The sequence below is a fragment of the Tamandua tetradactyla genome, chromosome 13 (genome assembly GCF_023851605.1).
Source record: "Tamandua tetradactyla isolate mTamTet1 chromosome 13, mTamTet1.pri, whole genome shotgun sequence".
Lineage (NCBI taxonomy): Eukaryota > Metazoa > Chordata > Mammalia > Pilosa > Myrmecophagidae > Tamandua > Tamandua tetradactyla.
In genome coordinates this window covers 75,577,648-75,601,129 of record NC_135339.1, presented here as the reverse complement: position 1 = coordinate 75,601,129, position 23,482 = coordinate 75,577,648, and the positions used below count along the sequence as shown (strand labels likewise).

The 23,482-nt window shown below is 42.2% G+C and overlaps 1 protein-coding gene across 7 annotated transcripts in view; it reads left to right on the top strand.

Annotated features, from left to right (window-relative positions):
• Positions 1 to 23,482, top strand: part of NRAP (nebulin related anchoring protein) — a 79,791-nt gene that overhangs the window by 23,154 nt on the left and 33,155 nt on the right. For 5 of the 7 annotated variants that reach the window (XM_077126074.1, XM_077126073.1, XM_077126076.1 and 2 more), the window contains 13 exons: positions 1,276 to 1,380; positions 2,838 to 2,945; positions 4,201 to 4,305; positions 9,938 to 10,036; positions 11,324 to 11,428; positions 12,906 to 13,013; positions 13,289 to 13,390; positions 14,917 to 15,114; positions 16,200 to 16,304; positions 18,730 to 18,828; positions 19,795 to 19,899; positions 21,024 to 21,131; positions 22,593 to 22,904. In XM_077126074.1, the coding sequence (XP_076982189.1) occupies positions 1,276 to 1,380; positions 2,838 to 2,945; positions 4,201 to 4,305; positions 9,938 to 10,036; positions 11,324 to 11,428; positions 12,906 to 13,013; positions 13,289 to 13,390; positions 14,917 to 15,114; positions 16,200 to 16,304; positions 18,730 to 18,828; positions 19,795 to 19,899; positions 21,024 to 21,131; positions 22,593 to 22,904 (1,659 nt within the window). The remainder of the gene's footprint in view (positions 1 to 1,275; positions 1,381 to 2,837; positions 2,946 to 4,200; positions 4,306 to 9,937; positions 10,037 to 11,323; positions 11,429 to 12,905; positions 13,014 to 13,288; positions 13,391 to 14,916; positions 15,115 to 16,199; positions 16,305 to 18,729; positions 18,829 to 19,794; positions 19,900 to 21,023; positions 21,132 to 22,592; positions 22,905 to 23,482) is intronic. The other 2 variants (XM_077126078.1, XM_077126077.1) reach the window with 1 other exon arrangement.

Genomic DNA, 23,482 nt, shown 5'->3' with positions numbered 1-23,482 from the left:
AGTAGTAGATAGGTGCATAGAGCTTATAATTTGAATTTTAGGTAAATATCGCAGATGATTCTGATGGTCTGTACAAGGGGCCAGAAAACTACAGCCTGAAGGCCAAATCTGGCCCACAGCCTATTTTTGTAAATAAAGTTTTGTTGAAACACAGCCATGCCCATTTGCTTAAGTCTTATTTACTGCTGCTTTTGAGCTACAACAGCAGACCTGAGTAGTTACCACAGAGACAATGTGGCATCACCAAACCCAAAATATTACTATCTGGCCCTTTAAAGGAAAACTTGCCTACCCTGCCCTAGACTCACAGAACATTAGATCTAGATGGAGCCTTTGCTGTCTTCATAGAATATAAATGAATACATGAATATGTGAGTATGTATTTGTAGGATTAGAATTCAACTGTATATACCGTTTGGTGTATTGCTGTTTTCACTTTATAGCCTATTGTGAGCATTTCCATGCATTTTACATACTTTAAAAGGCATACCTCCACCATATATTTTATAAGATATGATACATTAAGTTGTATTTCCTTTGGTAATAAATCGCAAGGGAATCTTCCATTCATTTTCCCCTTAAGTTTATTGAGTAAGACAAACCAGCCATACCTCTATTCTTGGAAATTGGCCTTCAGCTGCTTTCTCTACTTACCTGTGACAACTAGAAGTCTATTTAATAACTATAGCCTCACATCTTACATTCAGCCACCCAGGGGAGCTCAAATAGCTAACCCATTTTAAATCAGAAGACACTTTCTGTATCTGTGAGTTATCTCATGAATTATACTCCTTTATAAAGTAAGTTCTTTTTGTTGTTAAATTGTATTGGAGTATAATATATAGACAGAGAGATTAATCTATGATGAGTGTACAGCTGGATGAATATTCACAAGTTGCATATCTGTGTAACTGGCACCTAAATCAAGAAAGAGAATATGATCAGAACTCCTACACCCTGCCCCCACCAAACTCCTCCCCAGCACTTCCCCACAAGAGTAGCAACCATCCTGATCTCTAATGTCAGTTTTGCCCTATTTAAGCTGTTTGAAACCTTACATACAGTTGGAAAGGGACTATATATTTTTAATGTTCAGAACCAAACTGAAATTTTATTTATTATCTTTACAAAGGAAACTTGTACTTTTACTTACAATATTTTAAATCTTGAGTTGAATGAAAGTTTTCTAAAAGTGTCCTACTCAGTTCCTGGAGATGTTTTCCAGAGTGACTCTGGGTTTGGTTCTGTTCTGCATATGGTGTTTTGGTTTCCAAGGTGGAGTATAAGAAGGATCTGGAAAGTAGTAAAGGCCATAGTATCAACTACTGTGAAACGCCTCAGTTCAGGAACATGAGCAAGATCTCACAATTCACCAGTGATGTGAGTGGTTAAGTCCTGAGCATTTGTTTGGGGCATTTTTGTGAACTTGGCTTCTGGGTCTCCTACATAAATGTATCTCTGTGTCTCAAAGAAGCATGGCCTTGTAGGCACAAATATCTATGAGTTTTGATTAAGACTGTCTGCTGATTTGTCTCCGGCATGTCATTTCTATCCCATTCCTCTTCCACTCTCCACTTAACCATGAGTCTTCAGGGCTGGACCTGTCCTGTTGCATCCCTGTCCTGCATCCCTCAAGTGCAGCACAGCATCTGGTTCCTGGTGGCGAATGCTGGCGAGGGCACTTGGCTGGGCACACAACATCCCCTCTGAATGCAGCTTTGTGCTTCTTAATTAATACATGATCTCCCTTCATCCTCAGAGCCAGCTGGGGAACCAGGCATTATTGCCCCATCTTGCAGATGAGTGAAGAAATGCTAGAGTAGCATTTGCAAATCTGGCAATCCACAGAAGACCTGGGAATATATCCTTGAGAACCTCCAGGGCCAATAGTAGATTGCTATTTTTACTTGGCTGTGCATTATGATAGAATTTAAAATCACAAGGAACTTTATATGGCTCAGCTTTGGAGCAGACAGACCTGGTTCCACAGTTGGCCAACTGGCCAAGTTTGGGAAAGTTGCTCAGCTCTCTGAACCCCATTGCTCCATCTGTAAAATAGGGGTGTTAATAGATCTTTCCTCCTCACAGAGTACTTGTAAAGATTAACTGAGATGAGTAGAATCATGTCTGATATCCAGTAATAGTATTCTGTTTACATGCTCCCAGTGCCTGGAGCTCAGAAGCCTCCCAGGGTAGGTGAATTCAATGCAGCTGCATTAGAACGCTCTCCCTTAGGGAGTCAAACACAAATCTTTCTATGTGTGCATTCTTGCCCTTCTGTTTTGGTCTTCTCTTTATTTGATAAGAGACATTTGGTACATAAGATACACATGGTCACAGTGTTGACCAGTTTTTATACCACAGAATTTGGTGAAGCTCAGCTTTTATTCTTCATATATTTTCTCACTGAACATTTAGAAATGGGGGCAATGGCATGCAGTAATTTGTACCAGCCCCTAGCCTGGGGCTGTGCGCACTTTGCCTGCACAATCAGTACATGTCAGTTGCAGAAACTCCATCTCCCATGGTGGGTCTTCACATTGGAAAAATCTTCTGTATTTACAAATGAAAACAGAAAAAAAAAATCAAGTCTGTTTTGAGCTGTGTGTGCTTATCAGATCCCAATATTTTTGTGTCTTGTCTGCCTGTCTGACTCTAACTTGTACTCACTTAAAATTTGTTTTTTAATAGTTTGCCTTGTGTTTTTAATAGTGATACCTTTACATAGGTTATATGTAATCATTTACTTTTCAGATTTAGTACCTTAAGAAGAGTAGTTTATCCTCAGCTAGTTGGGAAGAGATTGCTTTTGTTGAAAGTTTTGTGTTTCCATGTAGAATAAATATAAAGAAAACTACCAGAACCACATGAGAGGCCGCTATGAAGGAGTTGGTATGGACAGACGGACTCTCCATGCTATGAAAGTTGGAAGTCTGGCCAGCAATGTGAGTCCTTTTGTGCAAACTTTTACAGGTCCTCCTGATCTCCCAGGCTGCGGGGGCTGGGGCGTGAGGAATTCAGCAAACTCTTTTTCAGCCTTTCCCTGCTTTAAAGAAATCAGCATCTGTTGTGTAAAAATGGACCCATAAGAGTATCTAAATCTTAAGAAAAACAACCAAGGCTAGATAGAATCCTTGAAAATTTCCAAAAACTTTAATATATTTCTCTCAGCTTTTCCTGGTTTGAAGAGTTCTTGTGTCTACTATAATTGACCCAGTGTGATAAAAACTTCCAATTCCTGAGGAGAAATGGATGAGCATGATTCTTACTTGAAATTCTGAAACTTTCCAAAGTTTTCATAACTTATTTGGAGTTGGGTGGTTGGTTAATGGCTTCATTCATTCATTTATTCAATTATAGTATTCATGAAGATCCACTGTGGTCAGACTCTAGTAGAGGCAGGGGGTAGCAAATTAGATCAGGTTCCTGTTTCTCCCTGTAGTGTGTAATCTGTTCATCCCTCTTTGGCTTTTTCAATCCAGTTTATAGGTTTGCAAATGCCAGGCTGTAAATTGTGGAGTTAAAGAACACTTAAAGGAAATTGATTTCATTATTAAAACATACAAATGTCAAACTTCCTCTGTTTGAGAATTTCAAATTTGACCTTTAGAAAAAAATTTAAGTTCTCTGAAGACTCTTGGCTTTTTCCTTTGTTTTCTTGGAATTAGCCGCCAAGTTCTTTTATTGTATATTCACGCGTTAATCCTTCTTTTCAACAAAAAAACTAGAAAGAGGCTCATAATTAATAAGAAAAATAACATAAGTGTGCTACAGATAGAAGTTAACTCATTTTTGATTAATTAAGGAAAATAATTCTAATTAATTAACTGTAAAAGTGTGAGAGCATAATTTAATTTTCCCTGGAAGTGATGGAACAGTATTGTTTCTGGTTATTTTAAAATTATTTCTGGGGCGGGCCGCGGTGGCTCAGCGGGCAAGAGTGCTTGCCTGCCATGCCGGAGGACCCCGGTTCGATTCCCGGCCCCAGCCCATGTAACAAAAAACGGACAAACAAACAAAATATAATAAAAAATAAGAAAATGTTTCCCTTCCTTCCATCCTTCCTTCCTTCTCTGTCTTTCTTTCCTTCCTTTCCTTCCTCTCTCTTTAAAAAAAAAAAAAAAAAAAAATTATTTCTTACGACATTCAAAATGAGGTCAAAAGGAGCTGATTTCTTTTCTCCTGTTCTTTATTTTTCAGATTGCCTATAAGGCTGACTATAAACATGATGTTGTTGACTACAACTACCCAGCCACTCTCACTCCTTCCTATCAAACAACAATGAAACTGGTTCCCTTGAAAGATGTAAGTTCTTTTCCAATAGTCCTTTCTGCTCTGTTATTCAGGGCTTCCCTCCTGTGGAGTGATTCTTAGGCAACGCAATGGAAAAAAAACAAGAGATAACAATTCATAAGAAATGGAAGGGATTGAGAAAGGGGAACTCTTTCTCCATTAATGAATCTGTTTATGCGTGTTTGGAAGTTCTTAGGTTTTCATTAGAAAGTGAGGACAACTCTGGTTTTCATCTTCAGAATAACCCAGAGTTCTCAGTGATGAAATTTGTGTTTTCATGTTTTTATTTTTAGCTTTGGTGTGTGGTATATTTAAGAATTGAAGGAAGTAGAACAAAATGGGTCTAAGTTGAGTGGAAGAGCTAATGCTGACTTACTTTTTGTCTCAGGAACACTTGGAATAGTACATGGATCCCTTAGGTATTACAGCAGTGATTTTATGTACTTATAGTTTGGCTTGTCCCAAAGAAAATATGTATAATTAATTGAGTTTATAATGATCTGATTACAAAAATTTGAATACATTTATTGTAGGAGTTTTAGAAAATAAAAAAAATCACCTATTATCTTTACAATTATTTAAGGTGGTTTAGAAGTGAGTTGATATCATGGCTCTTCATCAGTGAGGGTTATCGCCAATCAATCAATAATTTAACAAATAATCCAGCAAATATTTGTTGAGTGCTGGTGCTGACGTTTCTCTTACATCACTTTTCGTTCTAATTGGATCTTTGCAGATGGTAGACAAATCCTTACATCTCTCTCTTTTTTTGCTAAATGGTGAACTTGCTGAAATTAGTAGCTGTGTCCAATTCAACCAGGTGTTCTCGTGTCTGGTATGGTGTCCAGGATGATGAAGGGCAGTCATTGGCAAATGATAGTTTAATGGATGAAAGGGATTTATCAAACACGTAATAAAGCAGGGGATGAAGAATAGGGGGGGATAAAGGGTCTGAACTTAGTCTCTCTTGTCCCAGAAATTTTGGTTGTATTGACTTCTCTTAAAGTGACCCAAGGTCAGACTTGACCAATGTCCAAGCTACTTTATTTCTATATTGGTTGCATAAGTTACCTGGGAATCATGAGACTCAAGAGCACCTCATCCAAATTTGAGTGTGTGTTTTTGCAGGAGAACTCTAAAAACCATGCTTAATAGCACAACAAAATGGGATGGATTCCAACAACTTTGAACCCCCATTATAATATGACTTGACATTACAATTATCTATATTAGACTCTGGTTCAAACCACACTCCTAAAATATAATTGCCTGCCCTTTCTCCCGACCCTCCCCCCACCCCCCCAGGGAGTCTGATTATAAGAATTAAACTAAACTGGATCATAGATATTATTCAGAAGTAGAGGTTGGTTCTAAACTGACAGCCCATGAGCCAGTTCCTGGTTGCAGAGGTGTTTTGTTTGGCCACATAGTATTTTGTTTTTTAAAAATTAAGCTAACAGTAGAAATTGTGAGCTCACATAAAAATTCATATCTTCATTTTTACAACTTTCCTTGCAAACTCTGAAAACTCTGGGAACTGCAACCTGAGTTTCTGTGTAGCAGTGATTGGCTGGGCTACATGGTTGCTTTACTTTCCCTTCCTGGGTCCAGTGTGAGTTCAAATTTACCACTCCTAATCAAGAGACTCTCATATTTAGGAAGTTTGGAAATCCATTTATCAGAACACTTGTGGCCTCTCTTTCTGCCTAGTGGCCATAAAGGTGATCAGATGTTTATGAAATTGAATAAACAAGCCCACACCTTTAACTTGTGAGCATTTCCTTCAGATGAATTTTATAAACAATAGTAGCATTAAAATGAGATTCTATCTTCAGCAAAGAAACCCTTCAGAATGTAGATTGAAGCAATGACCGAGCATGTGTGATGTTGCAAAGATCTGATTAATCATGGAGGCTGTTAATTATGTCCTGCAGAGAAAAGTAATTGTGTTCTGCAACATATTTAATTTAGAATTATCGGGAAGGAATATGCCATTTAAAAATACACTTTTCATGACATCTTATCGTGCATAATTCTGAATTCTAATAGACTCATTATGAGATGATAATTTTCCCTCTGAATTAATGCAGTAGGAATCTACTGTATCCCAATCTCATTAATAGCTGACATTGAAATGACTTTATACTTCTTAGTTTTCCCTACAGACCCCATCTCCAAAATTCAAAATGTGCAAAAACTTTTCTCCTTGAATCATTAACTAAAAAGTGCAAAATGATGCTGTTCTTTATCTCCAAATCCAAGAAAGTACTTGGTATTTACTTGGTATTTTGGGAGTACTATTTTCCTAGATCTTGTCCTAGAAGTTAAATTGTAGGTCGTTTGTTTGCACCTGGGATAAACTTCCGTATGTAAGCAATGTTAGGTCTGGCTCTTGGGAACCCCTAGTCCATCTATAAAATAGCAGGTCATAGTTCCAAGCACACTCACTTTGGCAGAACCAGGTTAGTCAGGTCAAGGTTAAGAGGCACTACAGAGGCAGATGGCTGGGATTTAAACCCTAACTCTGGCACTTACTAGCTGGGTGACCTTGAACAGGTCACTTCAAACTCTCTAGGCTTCGGTTTCCACATTGTAATGTAGGATGATCATAGTGTCAAGCCTAGGGTGGAGGCAAGGATTAGATGAGTTAATACATGCAAAGCACTTGAAACAGTGCTGGGCAGTTGTAAGTACTCTGTGCTGGCCATGATTAGTAATAGCCAGCACTGGGTCAGGCAAGAATAGAGTGAGTATAAGACCCAGGGACAGATGGAGAACATGCTGGCAGCCAGTGGGACCAGAGCGGCCCTTAAGTTATTTCACTTGAACCAGTGGGTGTTAAAAATATTTCTGTAGAAATTGCAGAGTCTACCTAATAATATGGGTTTCTGGTTTCTCTTGAAGAACTGGAAATTATGACTGCCTGGGCCCCACATTTATGCATGATAACCATCTACTAGTCCTGGGTAACAATTGCTGCCCCTTGCCACAGTCCCCACCATTCCTTACTGTGTCCCTGACACTGAGGCAGTGTGGAGCCTGGACCAGTGCTTCATTTGCATACAACTGATGGTCTGTCTGACTCCGTGGTCATTGGTGATCCTCCGGCTACAAAGACCCTCTGAGGTGGACTACTGTCTAGGGGAGGTGGCAATAGCAGGTAGCAACAGGTAGGTAGAATGCAAAGGCATCAGGCTCAAGTCTAGACAGGCAAGAATTGTGGTGGTAGCCACAGAGCTAGCTGCCAGGGAGTATCGCCAGAGGCATTGGGTGGAGGTCCAGGTAGAGATGGCAATAGATAGTGGGGATACGAGAGTGAGGTATGCGGTTCTCAGGCAGGAGAACCCAAGCCCAAAGAAGGTGCCACCCTGCATTGGATGCTGGGGGGTGGGGGGGAGGAGGGCGGTTCCTAGGTTTTGGGCAGTAAAATAGTAACATGAAGACTGTGAGTGGGGTGTTCGGTGGTTGGCTTGAGTGCTATGACCCAAGCCAGAGTCCAGCAGCTGCAAGGGGCCAAATGTAGACAAGTTTAAGTGTCCTGAGGAGAGTCTAGTCAATCCGGGGTTCTGGGATCATATTCTCATCTGAGATGTGTCTGAGTTTGTTCACTCTGCATTGAGTAGGCACACAATGATTATTTGTTGAAGAAAGAAAGAATGAATGAATGAAAGGGGACCAGACAGGCAAAGAGTAGAAGAGAAGGAATAGGGATAAATTTACTTTTTCCTCCTTTACTCCGCTTTATGGCTAAACTTGGTTCAATTGCGAAAGAGGGTATTTGCCACGTATAACCCCTCCCTCTTTCCTTGCACCCTTCTGGCGTCTTAGCTGCCCTCCCACTGCTGTAGGTTTCTGGTGCTCTCACTTGGCCCCTCACCCCTCATTACCTACCCTCAAGCCTCAAACATGTTCCTTTCCTACTATAGCCCAAGTTCTCATTCTTTCTGCTATGGATCTTGACCAGGGGTGTTAGGAGGAAAATAAGATACTTGAATGAATATATTCTCATGTACAGATGAAAAATAATTCTTAACTCTCTAAAGGGCAATTTGTACTTTCAAAAGAGAAAATTCTGTGCAGTCAGTGTATCAAGCTGCACTAGAGATTCCACCTCCTTGTTTTCTGAACCAGCGTCTTCTAAGAAGGTGCCAAGATTTGGCATATAGTCTCAGGGGCTCTAGCCTGGTGTGCATATCTGGCCCCTTTGTGAGTCAGTCGTATGTAGATTAGAGATTTTAGGTGATGGGATGAGTTGGCACCAACCCATCAACGTTCCCAAGTTCCTTGGGGATTGTCCATTGCTGAGAAATACAGTGGACTGTGCTGTCCCACATAGGAGCCACCCCAGACCTTGGCATTGCTAATTCCAAACTCCAGCAACCAAACCCCATCCATGCCTGATGAACCATGAGTTGTTCTGATGAGTTTATTGGACCCCAGCTGAGATCAACTCTGCTCAACTGAGGTCAGCTGAGGGATGATTTGAGCTTGTGCATGCAGCTGGAGGCACAGGACATGTTAGTACTGTCCACACATGGAGCAATGGAGGCTCCTTCATCTCCCACTTAAAAATACATGTAGGATCTTAATTGAACTTTCTGTCCTTCTCCCTCTTTCATTTTTCTTTTTCTTTTTAAATCTCTTTTATTGTGACATATAATACAATATAGAAAAATACAATAAACACAGATATGCAGCTTGAATTTATATTATAAGGTGACCTTACAGATCAAGAAATAGAGCAAAGCCAGAACATTCCCTTCCCTTCTCACAGCCTTATCCTCTGCCCAAAGGTAACCATCATCCTGACTTTTATGGCAATCATGTCTTTGTATTTTGTTATAGGTCTACCACCTAAGACTAGATCCCCAAACCATATAGTTTGACCTCTTGTTTGCACTTTATATCACATAATATATATACATACATGCTTATACATCAAGCTTCTTTCTCTCAACATATTTATGAAATTCATTCACTTTTTCATGTAGCATTAGTTTTTTTCTCTTTTATTACTATATAGTATGTAATTTTTTACTATACCACGATTTATTATTTATTCAACAGTTTATCAAACAACAGTTGGGTGGTTTCTGTTTTGAACCTTTACAAATATCCTCATCGTGAATATGTTTATGTTTGCCTCCCTTTTCCCTTGGGTATGCATTTTCACTGTGGGTGCACCTAGGAATAGGATTTTTTGGATGTCGGGGATGTGTATGTGCCCAAATGCCAAATAATTTTCCAAAGTGATTCTACTAATTTTTACTTCTACCAGCAGTGTTGTGAGAGTTTCCATAGTTCCTCATCTTTGCCAACATTCGGTTTTGTCACCATTTTACTTTTTGCTCTCCAGGTGGGTATGGCAGGGTATCTCACTATGGCTTTTATATGCATTTCTCTGATTCATAATGTGGATATACACCTTTTCATGTTTCCTGGCCATTTGGTTGGCTTTTTAAATGAGTTTCCTGTTCAAATCGCTCACCCTTCAATATGGGTTTGGGTCTGTTGCAATCCAATTTGAATATTTGTTTTTCAGGTAAGTTGGAGAGTCACCACTCTGTTAGGTCAAAGGGGAGCGAGCTAAGCAAATCTTTGAGAAAAGAGCAGCTGACGTCTTTTGGTGCTTCTTTTTCTGCAGGTCAACTACAGGCAAAGCATTTACAAGTTGAAGTACAGCTCTGTAACCAATACGCCTCAGATTGTCCAAGCCAAAATCAATGCCCAGCAATTGAGCCTTGTAAGTGGTCATCCCTGGCTGGTTGTACCGGGGGGTCTTGCAAGTTTTGTGGCCTCTGGACATCTAGTTCCCTGAGGATTTGACTGTCATTAATGGCAACACGTCTTTAAAAACTATTACAACAATGAAATGACTGCCCTCTTTGAAAACTTCTTATTACGGAATTTCAAATATATTCAAAAGTAGACCGAATAGCACAATGAATCCCCATGTACCCATCACCCAGCTTCAACAATGATCAGCTCATGCCTAGTATGGTTTCATCCATATGTCTGTCCACTTGCCCGCCTCTCCACATTATTTTGAAGAAAACGCATTCATACATTTTAAACATATTATGCCAAATAATGATAGCTCTTAATATTACCAAAGTCCGATTAGTATTCAAAACTCTAATAGTCTTGGGCGGGCAATGGTGGCTCAAAATGGCAGAGTTCTTACCTGCTGTGCCGGAGACCTGAGTTCTATTCCCAGAGCCTGCCTGTGCAAAAACAAACAAACCAAAAACCTCTAATAGTCTCATAATAATTTTTTTACAGTTTATTTGAGTCAGGATCCAAATAGAGCCTGTACTTTGTGATCGGTTGCTGTCTTTAAAGTCTCTTTTAATCCTCATATTTACCCCCTTACCTCTTTTCTTTTCTAGCAAGTTCCTTGTTGAGGAAATGAAATTGTTTGTTCTGAAAAAATTTTTTGAGTTTTGCTGATTGCATCGCAGTGTGTACCTCATGTGGTCGTCTGGCCTCTGAATTTCCTATAAAATAGTAGGTGACCTGTAGGCTTTATCAGGTTCAGGTTTAATTTGGGAAGAAGACTGCTTCTCAGGTGAAGCTTTATTCTTCCATCAGGAATTACATAATGTCTCATTGGCTCTTTTTGTTATTTAAAATGGCTTTTTTCCCATGTGGTGAGTAGTCCTTTAACAATTACCCTTTAAGTATCTACCCCAGTGATAGCAAGTTACTCAGTACTGCAGCAACTTAAAAAAAAAAGTGTACCCACACATACCCTTAAGGAACTTGTGAGGAGAGCTGGTGAGGAAGTCACAGCAAAGTCTTTTGCAGACTGGTAACTCTGAGTGTGCCTTTGGGTTATTTTATTTTCCAATTGTCATCTTTAATCTATTGATTTAAAATATTCATAAACTATAAACTTCCTTGTAAAATGTCTTTTCCAGAAACTCCTTCTCAGCTATGGGTCTGAGGGGAAATGGGGAGGAGAATGTCCCTTCCAAAGGTCTCTTCCTGCTCCTATAAAAATCCTGCTGATTTGTTTTTAATCAAACAGGTGAATTACCGCGCTGACTATGAGAAAAATAAGTTGAATTACACGCTGCCTCAGGATGTGCCTCAGCTGCTGAAGGCCAAAACCAATGCCGAACTATTTAGCGAGGTAAGTGAGCGACACAAGAGAATGTGGCGGTGGGCTGTGCACAGACACCAAAATGATGCCACCAGCTGACCCAACAACTTCGGGAGAGGCTGTTCATGAGGGACGGTTATCCACAAGCAGCCGTCAGATTGTTGTTCTGGATTTTGCTGTCTTGTGGCAGGTGGTAGTTCACTGGGGGCAAATTGATCATAACAATTTAATTCTCTTCATATGAGCACGTGTAAGGAGCACACACACCATTATCTTGGCGATTTCTAATTGTTTTTGCTGAGTCAGAACATGTCAGTATTAAATAAACCAATCATAATCGTGAGATTCTTCCTGGAGTCACAAGGAGGGTGTGATGAGGGTTCTCATTCCACATGAGATTTGTGGGAAAGGGGGAAGTGAAAAAGGAGCCATCATTGAAAATAATAATTTACAGAGGTGAACATCACATAACAAAATTAACGACTTCAGAGTGAGCAATTCAAGATCATTTAGTTCATTCTCAATATTGTGCAATCACCACCTCTGTGTAGTTCTAGAACATTTCCATCCCTCTAAAGCAAAACCCTGGACCCATTAAGCAGTTTCTCCCCATTCTCCATCCAGCCCCTGACAAATACTAATCTGCTTTCTGACCCTCAGGATTCAGCTATTCTGGATATTTCATATAAACTAATTATACAATATGTGACCTTTTGTGTCTGTCTGCTTTCACGTAGCGTGCTTTAAAGATTCATTTGCATTGTAGCATGTATCAGAACCTTTTTCCTTTTTATGGTTGAATAATATTCCATCGTGTGGATATGGAAGGAACATTTTTTGAATGCCTGTCCTATGTGGGGCAGGGAGCTAAGCACTTAGGTATCGAATTACTCAATCATCGTAAACCTCCTTCCTGGCAGATAGAGTAGTAGCACAGTTAATGGCATGTTTTTGCTATCAGACAGACTTGGGGTCAGGTGAGGACATTGCCCCTTTTTAGTCATGTGACCCTGAGTGAGCCTCTCAGCCTTAGAGGCTTGGTGTGAAGATTAAGTTGAGTAGAAAGTTCTTAGGAAGGGGCCAATTAAGTGGTAGCTGTTACTACAGCATACCTTGCACCTCACCATTTTAGGATCTGTTTTCATGCACCGTATCCAATTTAGCCTCTCAGCAACCTGAAACAGATAATATGATAATCATTTTGAAAGTGGGAAAGTGAGGCCCAAAAAGTTAAAGCGATTTTCCCAAGGTCGCAGGATTAGGAAAGAATAGAACTAAGATGAGTACATGGTTCTTCTCTGTCTGGTCCCTCTATGACTGGTCCCACAGCTAAGGAATCAATTAAATGTGCCAAGCATTGCTGTTATCACCTTGATAATAACAGCCAAGATCTGCCCTGCAAACAAATGAAGAAACCAACTTTGCTTTTGTTAAAGTGAACATCCTCTTTGACTTCTGGCAGGAACGTGGAGAGCTACTCCTAGTCACCTATGTTTTGGTTTTTCAGGTGAAGTACAAAGAAGGCTGGGAGAAGACAAAGGGGAGAGGATTTGAGATGAAGCTGGATGCCATGTCTCTGCTGGCCGCCAAAGCCTCTGGGGAGCTTGCTAGCAGTGTAGGTTTTCTCTCATTAACTCAGAGATGCATAAGAAATGTTTCCAATAAAATGTCAGTGGTCCTGCAGAAAAAAAATAAGGACCGTTAACGTTGTAAACATCACAATACTCTTATCTTTTTCCAGATTCGTGAAAGAGTGGGGGCTGTTTTGGTTGTTTCTTTTTTTTTTTTTTTTTTAAATCAACATTATTCCCCTGCACTTGTTAAAGCCAGAGCCGCTTAGATGGCAAAGTTCCTCTGTCACTCACGGTGCACTTTCTCCTTTCTCTCAAGATTAAATACAAAGAAGAATACGAGAAAACAAAAGGCAGAGCCATGGGAACTGCGGACTCCAGGCTCCTGCACTCCCTGCAGGTTGCCAAGATGAGCAGCGAGGTAAACTCTTTTCTTCCCACCCATCCCTTACAGTTGTGGTACTTTAAAAAATTTTATGGGCCTACTGCACCTGGGACTGGTACATTTTTTGTGGACTTCCACCTAAACCGCTTTCTTTCCTGGCTTATATGAGAAGGAACTCATTCAGTTTCTTTGTTTTGGCAAAGCATAAACTCTCTTTTAAAGTGGATGAAAAGGGTGGCCCTACGTCTGACACACGTTGGAAAAGGTGCAAAGGTGTTCAACCACATTCATTCATTCGACAGATGTTTACTGAGCAACTACTATGGCCAGGACACTGGGGCCATAAGAACAAGCAAGACATGAAAGCTTCCTCCCCAGTGGAGCTTAGTTCTCTTGGGAGAGTTAGACAGTGAGCATTCTGTTTACTGTTGCAGTGTCCTGGGCGAATCCTGTGGTCACAGGCATGAGTGGTGTTTGTGATATTTAACAAACAACCAGGACAGCCCAGGTTCCAGCCAATCAGAGTGACACGGCTTGTAAACAGCTGTGAAGGGTGGAGATTAACCTTGGTAACTGTCGCCCACTAAAAGCCTTTGGAGAAGGAGAGTTCTGCTAGCAGGGGCAGACCTGGTTACTAAATGAGTCTTTCTTGCCAATGCTAAGCAGGCAAAAAGGACACATGAGCATCAGGTTTCTGCTTTACAGTTGTCTGCTCCAAGCTATGGGAATGGCATGTGCTGCTCCAGTGGTGCAGTTGAATATAATTATGTGATGAGTCATTAAGGAGCCATGGCTTAAGTAGAATAAGAGTTGGCATCTGAGCTACCATTTTGAACATACCTATGAGGTATATCGTCATGAAGCACAAAGAGACCTTGAGAGTTTGGTTTAAGTTTAGGCAGAGAACAAATTGCTATTTCCTATTTGCAGTTGGAGCAACTGAGGCCAGAAAAATTGTCTCTGTTCAAGGGCATATGATAGTTGGTGGGGTGGTGGAGAGGTAGAGAATTAGACCCTTGGCCTCCAGCTTACTGGCACCACTCCTTGTGCTGTAGCAGCCTACCTTTCCCCACCAGCTCACCATCACCATCCCCACCATCATCAACATTAATCACGCGTTTGCTGTATAACAGTCTTGATACTAAGCGCATTTCAGCTACTGTTTCATTTACTTATCACAACAGTCCTCTAAGAAAAACGAGCCCTTAGAGAGGTGGTGCAACTTCCCTAAAGTCATCCAGCTAATAAAGGGAAGCTCCAGGCTTGAACTCAGGCTTGTCTGGCTCTGATGCCTAAACTTTTTATCTTGCTTCTGAAAGTCTCTACACAAACCATGGTCCCTGGAACAGCCAGGCAAAAGGATTGGGATTGGCAGGGAACAGGGTGGTGTGGAAGCTCACTCTCCAGCAATGTTCCTTCCAGTGCCAGGAATGGGGTTGCACCTTTCAGACAGTGGCATTACCCAGAGCACTGACTCCTCACTAAATCCTGGGATTCTTTCCTGCCTTTCATACCTGCAAGGGCAGGCTTTATGTAATGGACCTCATCTTCATACATTCAAGGTTGAATACAAGAAAGGCTTTGAAGAGAGTAAGATCCACTTCCACCTGCCCATGGACATGGTAAACATCAGGCATGCCAGGAAGGCTCAGGCCCTTGCCAGCGACCTGGACTACAGGACGAAACTGCACCAATACACCATGCTGCCCGAAGATATGAAGACTCAGTGGGCCAAGAAAGCCTCTGGGCTCCAGAGCGAGGTGAGCCCTCCCTCATTGCCAGTTCTCACCACATGCCAGTTGTCATAGGTGCAGTGATGCTTTCAAAGTGAGTTTGAACCTATGCACAAGTCTTTTATAACTCGTATGGGAAGATGGGAAGCTTACTTTAAGATCCTCTGAGGTAGGAATGTTCATGGCATTAGTCCCATAACCAAAGGTGAAAATAACCCAAATAGCCATCTGCTCATGAATGAATAAACAAAATGTAGTATGTCCATATATACAATGGAATGTTTCTCTGTCCTAAAGAGAATAAAGTATTGATATATAGTACAGCTTGGGTGAAACTTGAAAGCATTATGCTAAGTGAAAGAAGCCAGAGCCAAAAGAGCAAATATTATATTATTTCATTGATATGAAAGTCTGGAACAGGAAAATCTAGAAGGATAGAAGGTAGATTAGTGGTTTGCCTAGGGCTGGGGACAGAGCCTGGGGCCAAGGGCAGGGTGACAGCTAAAGGGTATGGAGTTTCTTTTTGAGGCAGTGACAGATTTCTAAAATCGCCTGTAGTAATGGTGACACATATATGTGAATATACTAAAAACCATGGAATTGTGTATTTAAATGAATGAATTGTGCGGTACACGAATTGTGATCCTTCGAGGTACTGACAGAAGACTAAGAATGCTGGAAATGGGCTGGTTCCAGGGAGGAGGCATGGGGAGGCAGAGATGCTGATGTAGTTGGGAGAAGGGAGCCTGGAGGTTGGAGGAGTTCAGGCTTGGAACAGTTGCAAAAGTCAAGGTGTGTTGGTAATGGGAATGAGTAAAAAGGAAGCAGATATTGAACATGGCAAGTCTTATAAATTTAACAGGCTGGCAAGGAAGGTCCTCGGTCAAAAAGTATTGTAATTTTGTTAAGATTGTGGTATTTGGGCACTAAGGTGGGACAGGATGGACCCTGTGGCTTTGCCTCCTAATTAGAATTCCACCTGACTGTAAAAGAACAGGGAACAGTTTATCCAGGAAGACAAATGCAGGATCCAGGGTTTTGCTAACTCTCCCCCGAACTTGCCCTGTCTGCATCCCTGTGTCTGGTTAGAGCTTGGTGGTTTTCTCTTGCAGCTGCAGTACAAAGCCGACCTGGCATGGATGAAGGGAGTTGGGTGGATGACGGAGGGAAGCCTCAATTTGGAACAAGCCAAGAAGGCTGGCCAGCTGGCCAGTGAGGTAACCAGTTAAGCCCCTGGCCTCTAAGAGTCTCAGGCCCTAAGTCACTGAGAGGGATCTTTTCCTGTTATTGCCTGCCCCCCACCCCCACCCCATGCTTTCCTATTTTGAGTATGAGTCAGAGAAAAGTGCTTCTTCATTCTACACCTATAGCGCCCCCTGAACAAACTTTTCACAGACTTAAACGTCTGTGGAGGTATTTGTAAGGAGACTAGCAATTTACTTTAAGTAGCAGTTGCATCCAAAGAATAACTTAGTTTATGGGTTTGTAATATGCAGTCAACTGGCACATGGGAGAAATTTGCCTCTTGTGTAGGATTGTATGATTCCTTACGAATCAGAGGGTCTGACCTTTGGAGTTCTGCATTCTCATTTGGACTGTGCCATAAACTTGCTGCAGACTTTGGACAAATCACTTAACCCTTCTGGAACTCTTTTCCCTCTGGTAAAATTTAGTAGGTTGGACAGGACACTCTCCAGAATCCCTTCTGGCTCTAAGCCTGGGCTTCTGTTTACACTGACCTTACCGGAAGGCAGAGGAAACTTCTGAAGGGCATTTTATTTGGAAATATGACTATTTCAGGAACTTCATTTGGGGTCCTCAAAAGGGATGCTTTTTAACAAACCAGATGCTTTTTAACAAACCAGGAAGGCTAAGCCAGAGAATTTTCTGCAAATGACAACAATAATAGTGACCATTGATTGACTGATAATCATTATGGCATCATTGCTCTCATTTATTGACACTTACTATGCATGAGTGTGTCACATACATGTTGCTTATTTATTCCTCACAACTCTATGCGGGTAGATTCTGCTATTATTCTCTTAATATCCTCATTTTAATATGAGGCCAGTGAGATTTGAATCACACATCAAGTAGGTAACAGAGCTGGGATCTGTACCCTTTGTGGTTCGTCCAATGCCCAGCTCCTAATCACTCAGCAAAGCACATTCCATAAACTCTTCTTATTTTTCTACCATACTCATCCTTCTCGGAGACAAAGATACATTTGTGATTAGAATGTATAGATAGGGAAGATAGAGAGATGAGGATAACCCTTTAGGGTTCCTATGGCCCAGCTTCTTGGAGACCAACTAAAATCCAGGTGGAGCAGCCACAGCCCCATCTGTCTTGGATTGGGGTGTAGTGGGGGTACCCAACCAGCAGATCCTTCAGCCACAGGAGTGTCAGTTTCTATCCTGTGTCACCTACTAATTTTTAAGCTCCTTAAGGGCCAGAAGAATATTTCCTTTGCTTTTTAAAATATATATATCCCTGTTGTGCCAGCAGAGGGGGGAGTTCTTGGCTCCCTGGTAAGTGCTTATGACTTAACTAATGTAGAGTCTGGGAGGTCCTGAAATCTCCAACAGTGGAAGGGCAATGCAATGTGTCGCTCTCCAGTTACATGGGGAGGGGATTTTCTCATTCAACCCCGTGAAACTATCTGGAGTAAAGTTTATTTGGAATATTTTCTCTATAATTCTTTTTTTCCTTATATAGTTTCACCATTTGGGGTTCGGTTGGTGGGTATAGCACACTCGCCAATAGCACTGGGAGTTTTGCTGGGACCAGGTTGCGAGCTCAGCTCTATTCTCCCCACTATGTGAAGCTTTTGCTTCAATAAGCGTCCTCAATGGCCTCCTTCCCCATCGACTCTGGCAACCCCTTTGGAAAAGTCACAGGCACTAATCTCTGGGAAGGACAAGAAGTCCCTGCGAGGAGACAGAATTAGCATGTTTGAAATTTTGCCAACTGCTTTGGTCTGTGAGACAGGGGACACTGTGAGGCCAAAACCTCAGCGATCTAGAGACTAAGAAATTATGAGGTCGAATCCCAACCTCACGTCTGACCAGCAGGCTTCTGTTTGTGGCTCCGGGTGTTTCCTGGATAATCGTGATAACACCATGAGTAACAGGAACTGCTAATGTTCGGGACTAGGACGCTGACCCTCTGCCAGAGGCTTTACTTGCAGCATGGCAGTGAAACCTTTACTCTGCCCCAGGGTGAGGCAGCTTCTATTGTTGTCCCATTTTATGGCTGAGGCAGGAGCTGGTCCCGTTGGCTAACAGATCTGTCTGAGGTCAAGAAGTTGGAAAGAGGGGGGTGAAATTTGAACCTAAGTCTTCACGATTGTAAGGCCCAAGTCCCTTCTCTCACCCTCCTATGTCAGATCTAGACTTATAAAATAGTTACATCCCAGAGCATATTGTGAAAAATAGGATTTACTAAGGGGAAAGAGAAAAGACCCCTTCGGTAAGAGCAACTAAATGAGCACGTCAGAGCAGGCTTTCCTGGGGCTGCATTCCAGCTGGTCCTCAGCTGAAGATGCCCCTTGTCTGTGCATGCATGTGCGCTGGTGGGTGTGGTGGTAGGAGGCAGCGCAATCCTAACGCCCTGGTGCCCGTTTTGTTTGGAAAACAGAAAAAGTACAGGCAGAGGGTTGATGAGCTGAAGTTCACCAGTGTGGCCGACAGCAATCAAATGGAGCATGCCAAGAAAAGTCAGGAGCTGCAGAGTGGGGTGAGTCCTGGGCTGCCCTTTCTCCACCAAGCTGCTGTGTCATGGGCCTGGGAACCTCTTGGTAGAACAGCAGGTGCCACCCAGGAATAATCCAGGAACCAAAGAGCTTATCCTTTAAATAGGTTTAGACCCAGCTTTCTGTAGGCTTCCAGGGATTCTCTGGGAACTGGACTCCAGGCCTCCCTGCCTCGCCCACTCCACTTCTCCCCTGGTTATTAGGGCTTTTCTACTGCCGGCATTTTCCTGTTCCTTCTTTCTTCATCTTTCTTTCTCTTTCTCCCTCCCTTCAAAGACCCCATAATTCTAGGACCAGTAGAGAATTATCTTGGAGGAGAACAACATTTGCCCTTGGGATGTATGCAGGTCACACAGGTCAAATATGGGAGGCACAACAGTGAGACCCACGTACATTATTCACATGCATGTTTTCAACAGTGCACCTACATGAACAGGTGCTGTGGTTGCTGCCAACCTGCCTTGGCCCTTCCTAACTTTTCTTCCTAAGGTTCAGGTACACCTGCCAGAAAGGATGCTGTCTCAGAATTCAGAGTCAGCAGAGAGCCTGTATTTGGGAACTCAAGTCAGAGGGTGGTGGGTGGAGAAAAGAGCCAAGAGTAATAGGTTTTCCATGGGGAGATGTTTGTGTGGCAGTGGCCATTGTAGATGGGGATGGCTTGGAGAGGTTAATGCCATTCAAATGAAAAATGTGAAAGCAGAAACCTTGGAGGGGTTTTCAGGTTGGTCCCCTGGCCATCTTCTTCAACCAGCTCCTCGCTACTCCCATCAACTCTTCTCAGTTAAGCTTCTTTTACTATAGTCTGCCACATGGTGTCTAGTCTGGTTGGTTTTGTCATGTACTTCCCATGCAAATCAGAGCAACTCTATAAAAAGTCCACGGGTGATGTCATTTCCTCCTCCCCTTCCCGTCTTGCTTGCTGCTCCCCACTCAGTGCTGTCTCCCAACAGGTGGCCTACAAGGCAGGAAATGAGCAGTCCGTCCATCAGTACACCATCAGCAAAGATGAGCCTCTCTTCTTACAGGCCCGAGCCAATGCTGCAAATCTCAGCGAGGTACAGCAAGAGGGAGTGGGCATCCGTGGTCTGTGTTTCTCTATGAGGAGAGCCACCTGGTCAGCAAAACTCACACATTGGCGGTACCTGGTCACTGAAGTTACAACATGCATCTGGTTGTTCAAAATACAGCTCACCCAGCAGACCTTGTTCCTGACCATTGTTTTAGGGGGTGGGGACAACAATCTTTGTGTGAATGAACTTGTGTAAGACTTGAACCACTGAGTATATCACGGGGTAGAAGATAGTAGTAACTTAGGAGGTTGGAGTTGAAACAGGGTAAGAGTTTTAGTTTAAGGAAGTGGGTAAGAGGTCAGATGTTTATCTTGGTCCTTGGTTCTGCCAGTACAAGTTGTATGACTTTGGACAAGTTTTACGCTCAGTTTTCCCATTGGTAAAATGATAGTGATACTAGTCTTGTCCTCACTGAGTTGTTGGGAGACCTCATGAGTTGTACATAAAGCACTCAGCAGAGTGGGTGTAGTAACAACTATTACTGTTAGGCAGGAGCATCTGTACTCCCAACTTTCCCTTCCAAAGAGGAGCCTTTCTTGGCTCCACCTGCCAGTTCCCAGGCTTTCAGTGTCCTGATCTGAGTAATAGGTGGAGAGGAGAATTGGAAGGAGCAAAACAGAGGCTAAATTGATTCATGCACAGAAAGGGAGGGGACCTTCCAGAAGAAAGATCTTGAAATCTGTGGGTGGAGGGAGCAAAGGAACACCCCAGTGAGCTTGAGGCTGGGGGAACAAGCAAGAGAAAGGAGTGCAGCTGGAGTGGTTTCTGGGCTAGGTTAGCTATGTGGAGAGAGAAAGAGAACTGGCTTTTCAGTAATGCTTCTATACCTTGTGCAATGTTCTTCTACATTTGGCATGCCTTTGAGATGTCTCTGAAGACTCCTGTTATTTTCCAAGCCTTCTGGAGTTCAACTGCCGCTTCTTTTGATTACAGCTTTGTGTATTAAGAGGCCTTAAGGCAGGACAAAAAGGCCTAATTGTATTCAGGCTACATGATTTCCGGGGCTCTTGGAGATTCTGTGTCATCATGTATTCGGTATTTTCTTCCCAGAAAGTCCAGAGAAAGCCCTCTCACCTAAGGATGATCTGTTCTCTCCTAAATACCCCTAGAAACTGTATAAGAGTAGCTGGGAAGCCCAGAAGGCAAAAGGGTTTGAGCTACGACTTGACTCCTTGACCTTCCTGGCAGCCAAAGCCAAGAGGGACCTGGCAAGCGAGGTGAGTCAGTTCCCAGCTTGTACAAGAGGCTATGCAACACTGCTATTTTAAGTCTGGGAGAGTCTAGGAGTATTTGGGAGTGTCTGGGCAGATTTTTAATCTTTCTGAGGCTCCTGGTTCTTATCTGTAAAGTGGGGATAGCGACAAACACTTTGCAATGAGATAATCATATAAATGCCTAGTACATTGCTTGCTGCACCTTGATTTCCAGGAAGCAGTAACTGATAGTGTAAATAGCAGGAACAAGAGTAATAATCCAGATTCTTCATGTAATGAGGCCCAGAGATAGTCCGTGGCTTTCTAAAGACATGTGTCCTCCTCATATTTAAGAGTACAAGCTCTGGTGCCAGGCAGGCCCTGGTTAAAATTTCAGCTCCAGCTCCTAGAGCATTGTGACTTCGGACAGGTGGTTTAACCTTTCAAAATCTCAATGAACTCATTGGAAAAAGGGGTGGGGGATTAATGATAACTGCCTTGCAAAGTGGTTATGAGGTAATAAAATGAATATGTGCATATTAAGTGTTCTATAGTCTGAAGCAGCCTATGACAAGTCTGATATGAAATAAGGAGTATAGATGAGAATATAAATCAAGCTCTGCTTCCTTATTGAGAAAGTCTTGCTTCAAAAAAAAAAAAATTAGCTGAACTAAGGAGTAGCTTGATGATGTAGTCAGTTTACATCCTTACCAGCGCACCCAGTTTACATACCAGCACTGCTCCGCGGATGTACTTTGAGTAGCACGGATTGATACTATTCCTGGCTCAGAGCAGGTGCTCCCTCGATGCGGGCAGCTATGGAAGCTGATGTTGATACTGGCAGAGATGACAGTAGATCCCAAGTCTCCTGGTGGCCATGATAATGATGAAGTTGAAAATATTGCCATGCACTGGTATCAAGTTACAAGTCCATGTATTCTTTCTTTTGATACTCATGGCCCACTGATTTTTCCAGGCCAATATGTGCCCTTTTATTCCCCAAACTCCTAAATATGTATTTGTACCCTTGTTGCTCTCTAATTTGAACTCCTTTCTCAAACAATTGTATTTTGGATATGCTGTGTCTTTTTCATTTCATGACTACTTTTTATTATTTATAATGTTCATACTATCACCAAAAAGGATTTTAAGGTGGCTTTAATGGAAGACAATAGCCACTTAAAAATAAATCCAGAAAGAGTGACCACAAATAATATAGAGAAAAGATGGAATCTCATCAGAAGATTGAAAGAAGCCTTTCTGACAGCCAAAGCAAAAGGGGAAATAATAGGTGGTAATATTGTATTTCACTGTTCAATGAAAGGAAATATATCAGTTGTTCAAAAGAGGCAACCTATTTTATGATATTAATTCTAATAGCAGTTGGTCATTTATTTATTTTGTAAACTCTCCTGCCTGATGGTTTGAAGCTCAGCAAGTCTCTTAGGAGATTCTAATGGACTCCTTCTCTTTCCTCCTCTTTAGGTGAAGTACAAGAAGGATTATGAGAGGTCCAGGGGGAAGCTCATTGGGGCAAGGGGAGCACAGGGAGACTCGCAAATGAGCCACTCACTGCAAATGTCCAAGCTGCAGAGTGAACTGGAGTACAAGAAGGGACTTGAGGACACCAAATCCCAATGCCACGTCTCCCTGGACATGATCCACCTCGTGCATGCCCGCAAAGCTCAGCATTTAGCCACAGACATAGGCTATAAGACGGCGTCTCATCACTTTACTGCTCTGCCTACGGACATGAAGGTGGAATGGGCCAAGAAGGCTTACAGTTTACAGAGTGATGTAAGCTCTGGGTGTGTGTGCATGAGTGTATATCCATATGTGTGTGTGTGTGTGCAAGCACAACTTGCTGGCTTTAGTGCAAGTATTTTCTCAAATCCACTAGGACAATACTTTATACTTATGGCCGACCTACTGGTGAACCTACCACTGGATCCCTAAGTGGAGATATTTCAGCTTCCTAATGGTTTAGTTTTAGGTTAAATTTAGATGTCCATTTTAGGTTCTGTACTAACAGAAACATTTTCCTTCTTGGAACTCTGGTCTATCTATATTTTCCAAGTTTCTCTTTATTGCAAGGGGGAAATATGCCTGTGACATTCTTAACTGAAAACTGATATGAGAAGGCCTCTCTGATAGTCATCCCAAACCAAGCAGTCCCCATTTTTAGAAGGAACAATTCTTGCTAATCAACAATCCCCTGCCCTTACTCATACCCGCCACCTGGTCTGTCTTCATTCTGTCTTCAGCTGACTTTTGTACAAGTGTATGAACCACAAAGGCTGGTCAGCTGCAGCCAGACTCCCGCATGCTAGGGTCGGTGTAGACACATTCTTCCTGGTAGACCTGTCTCCTGATAG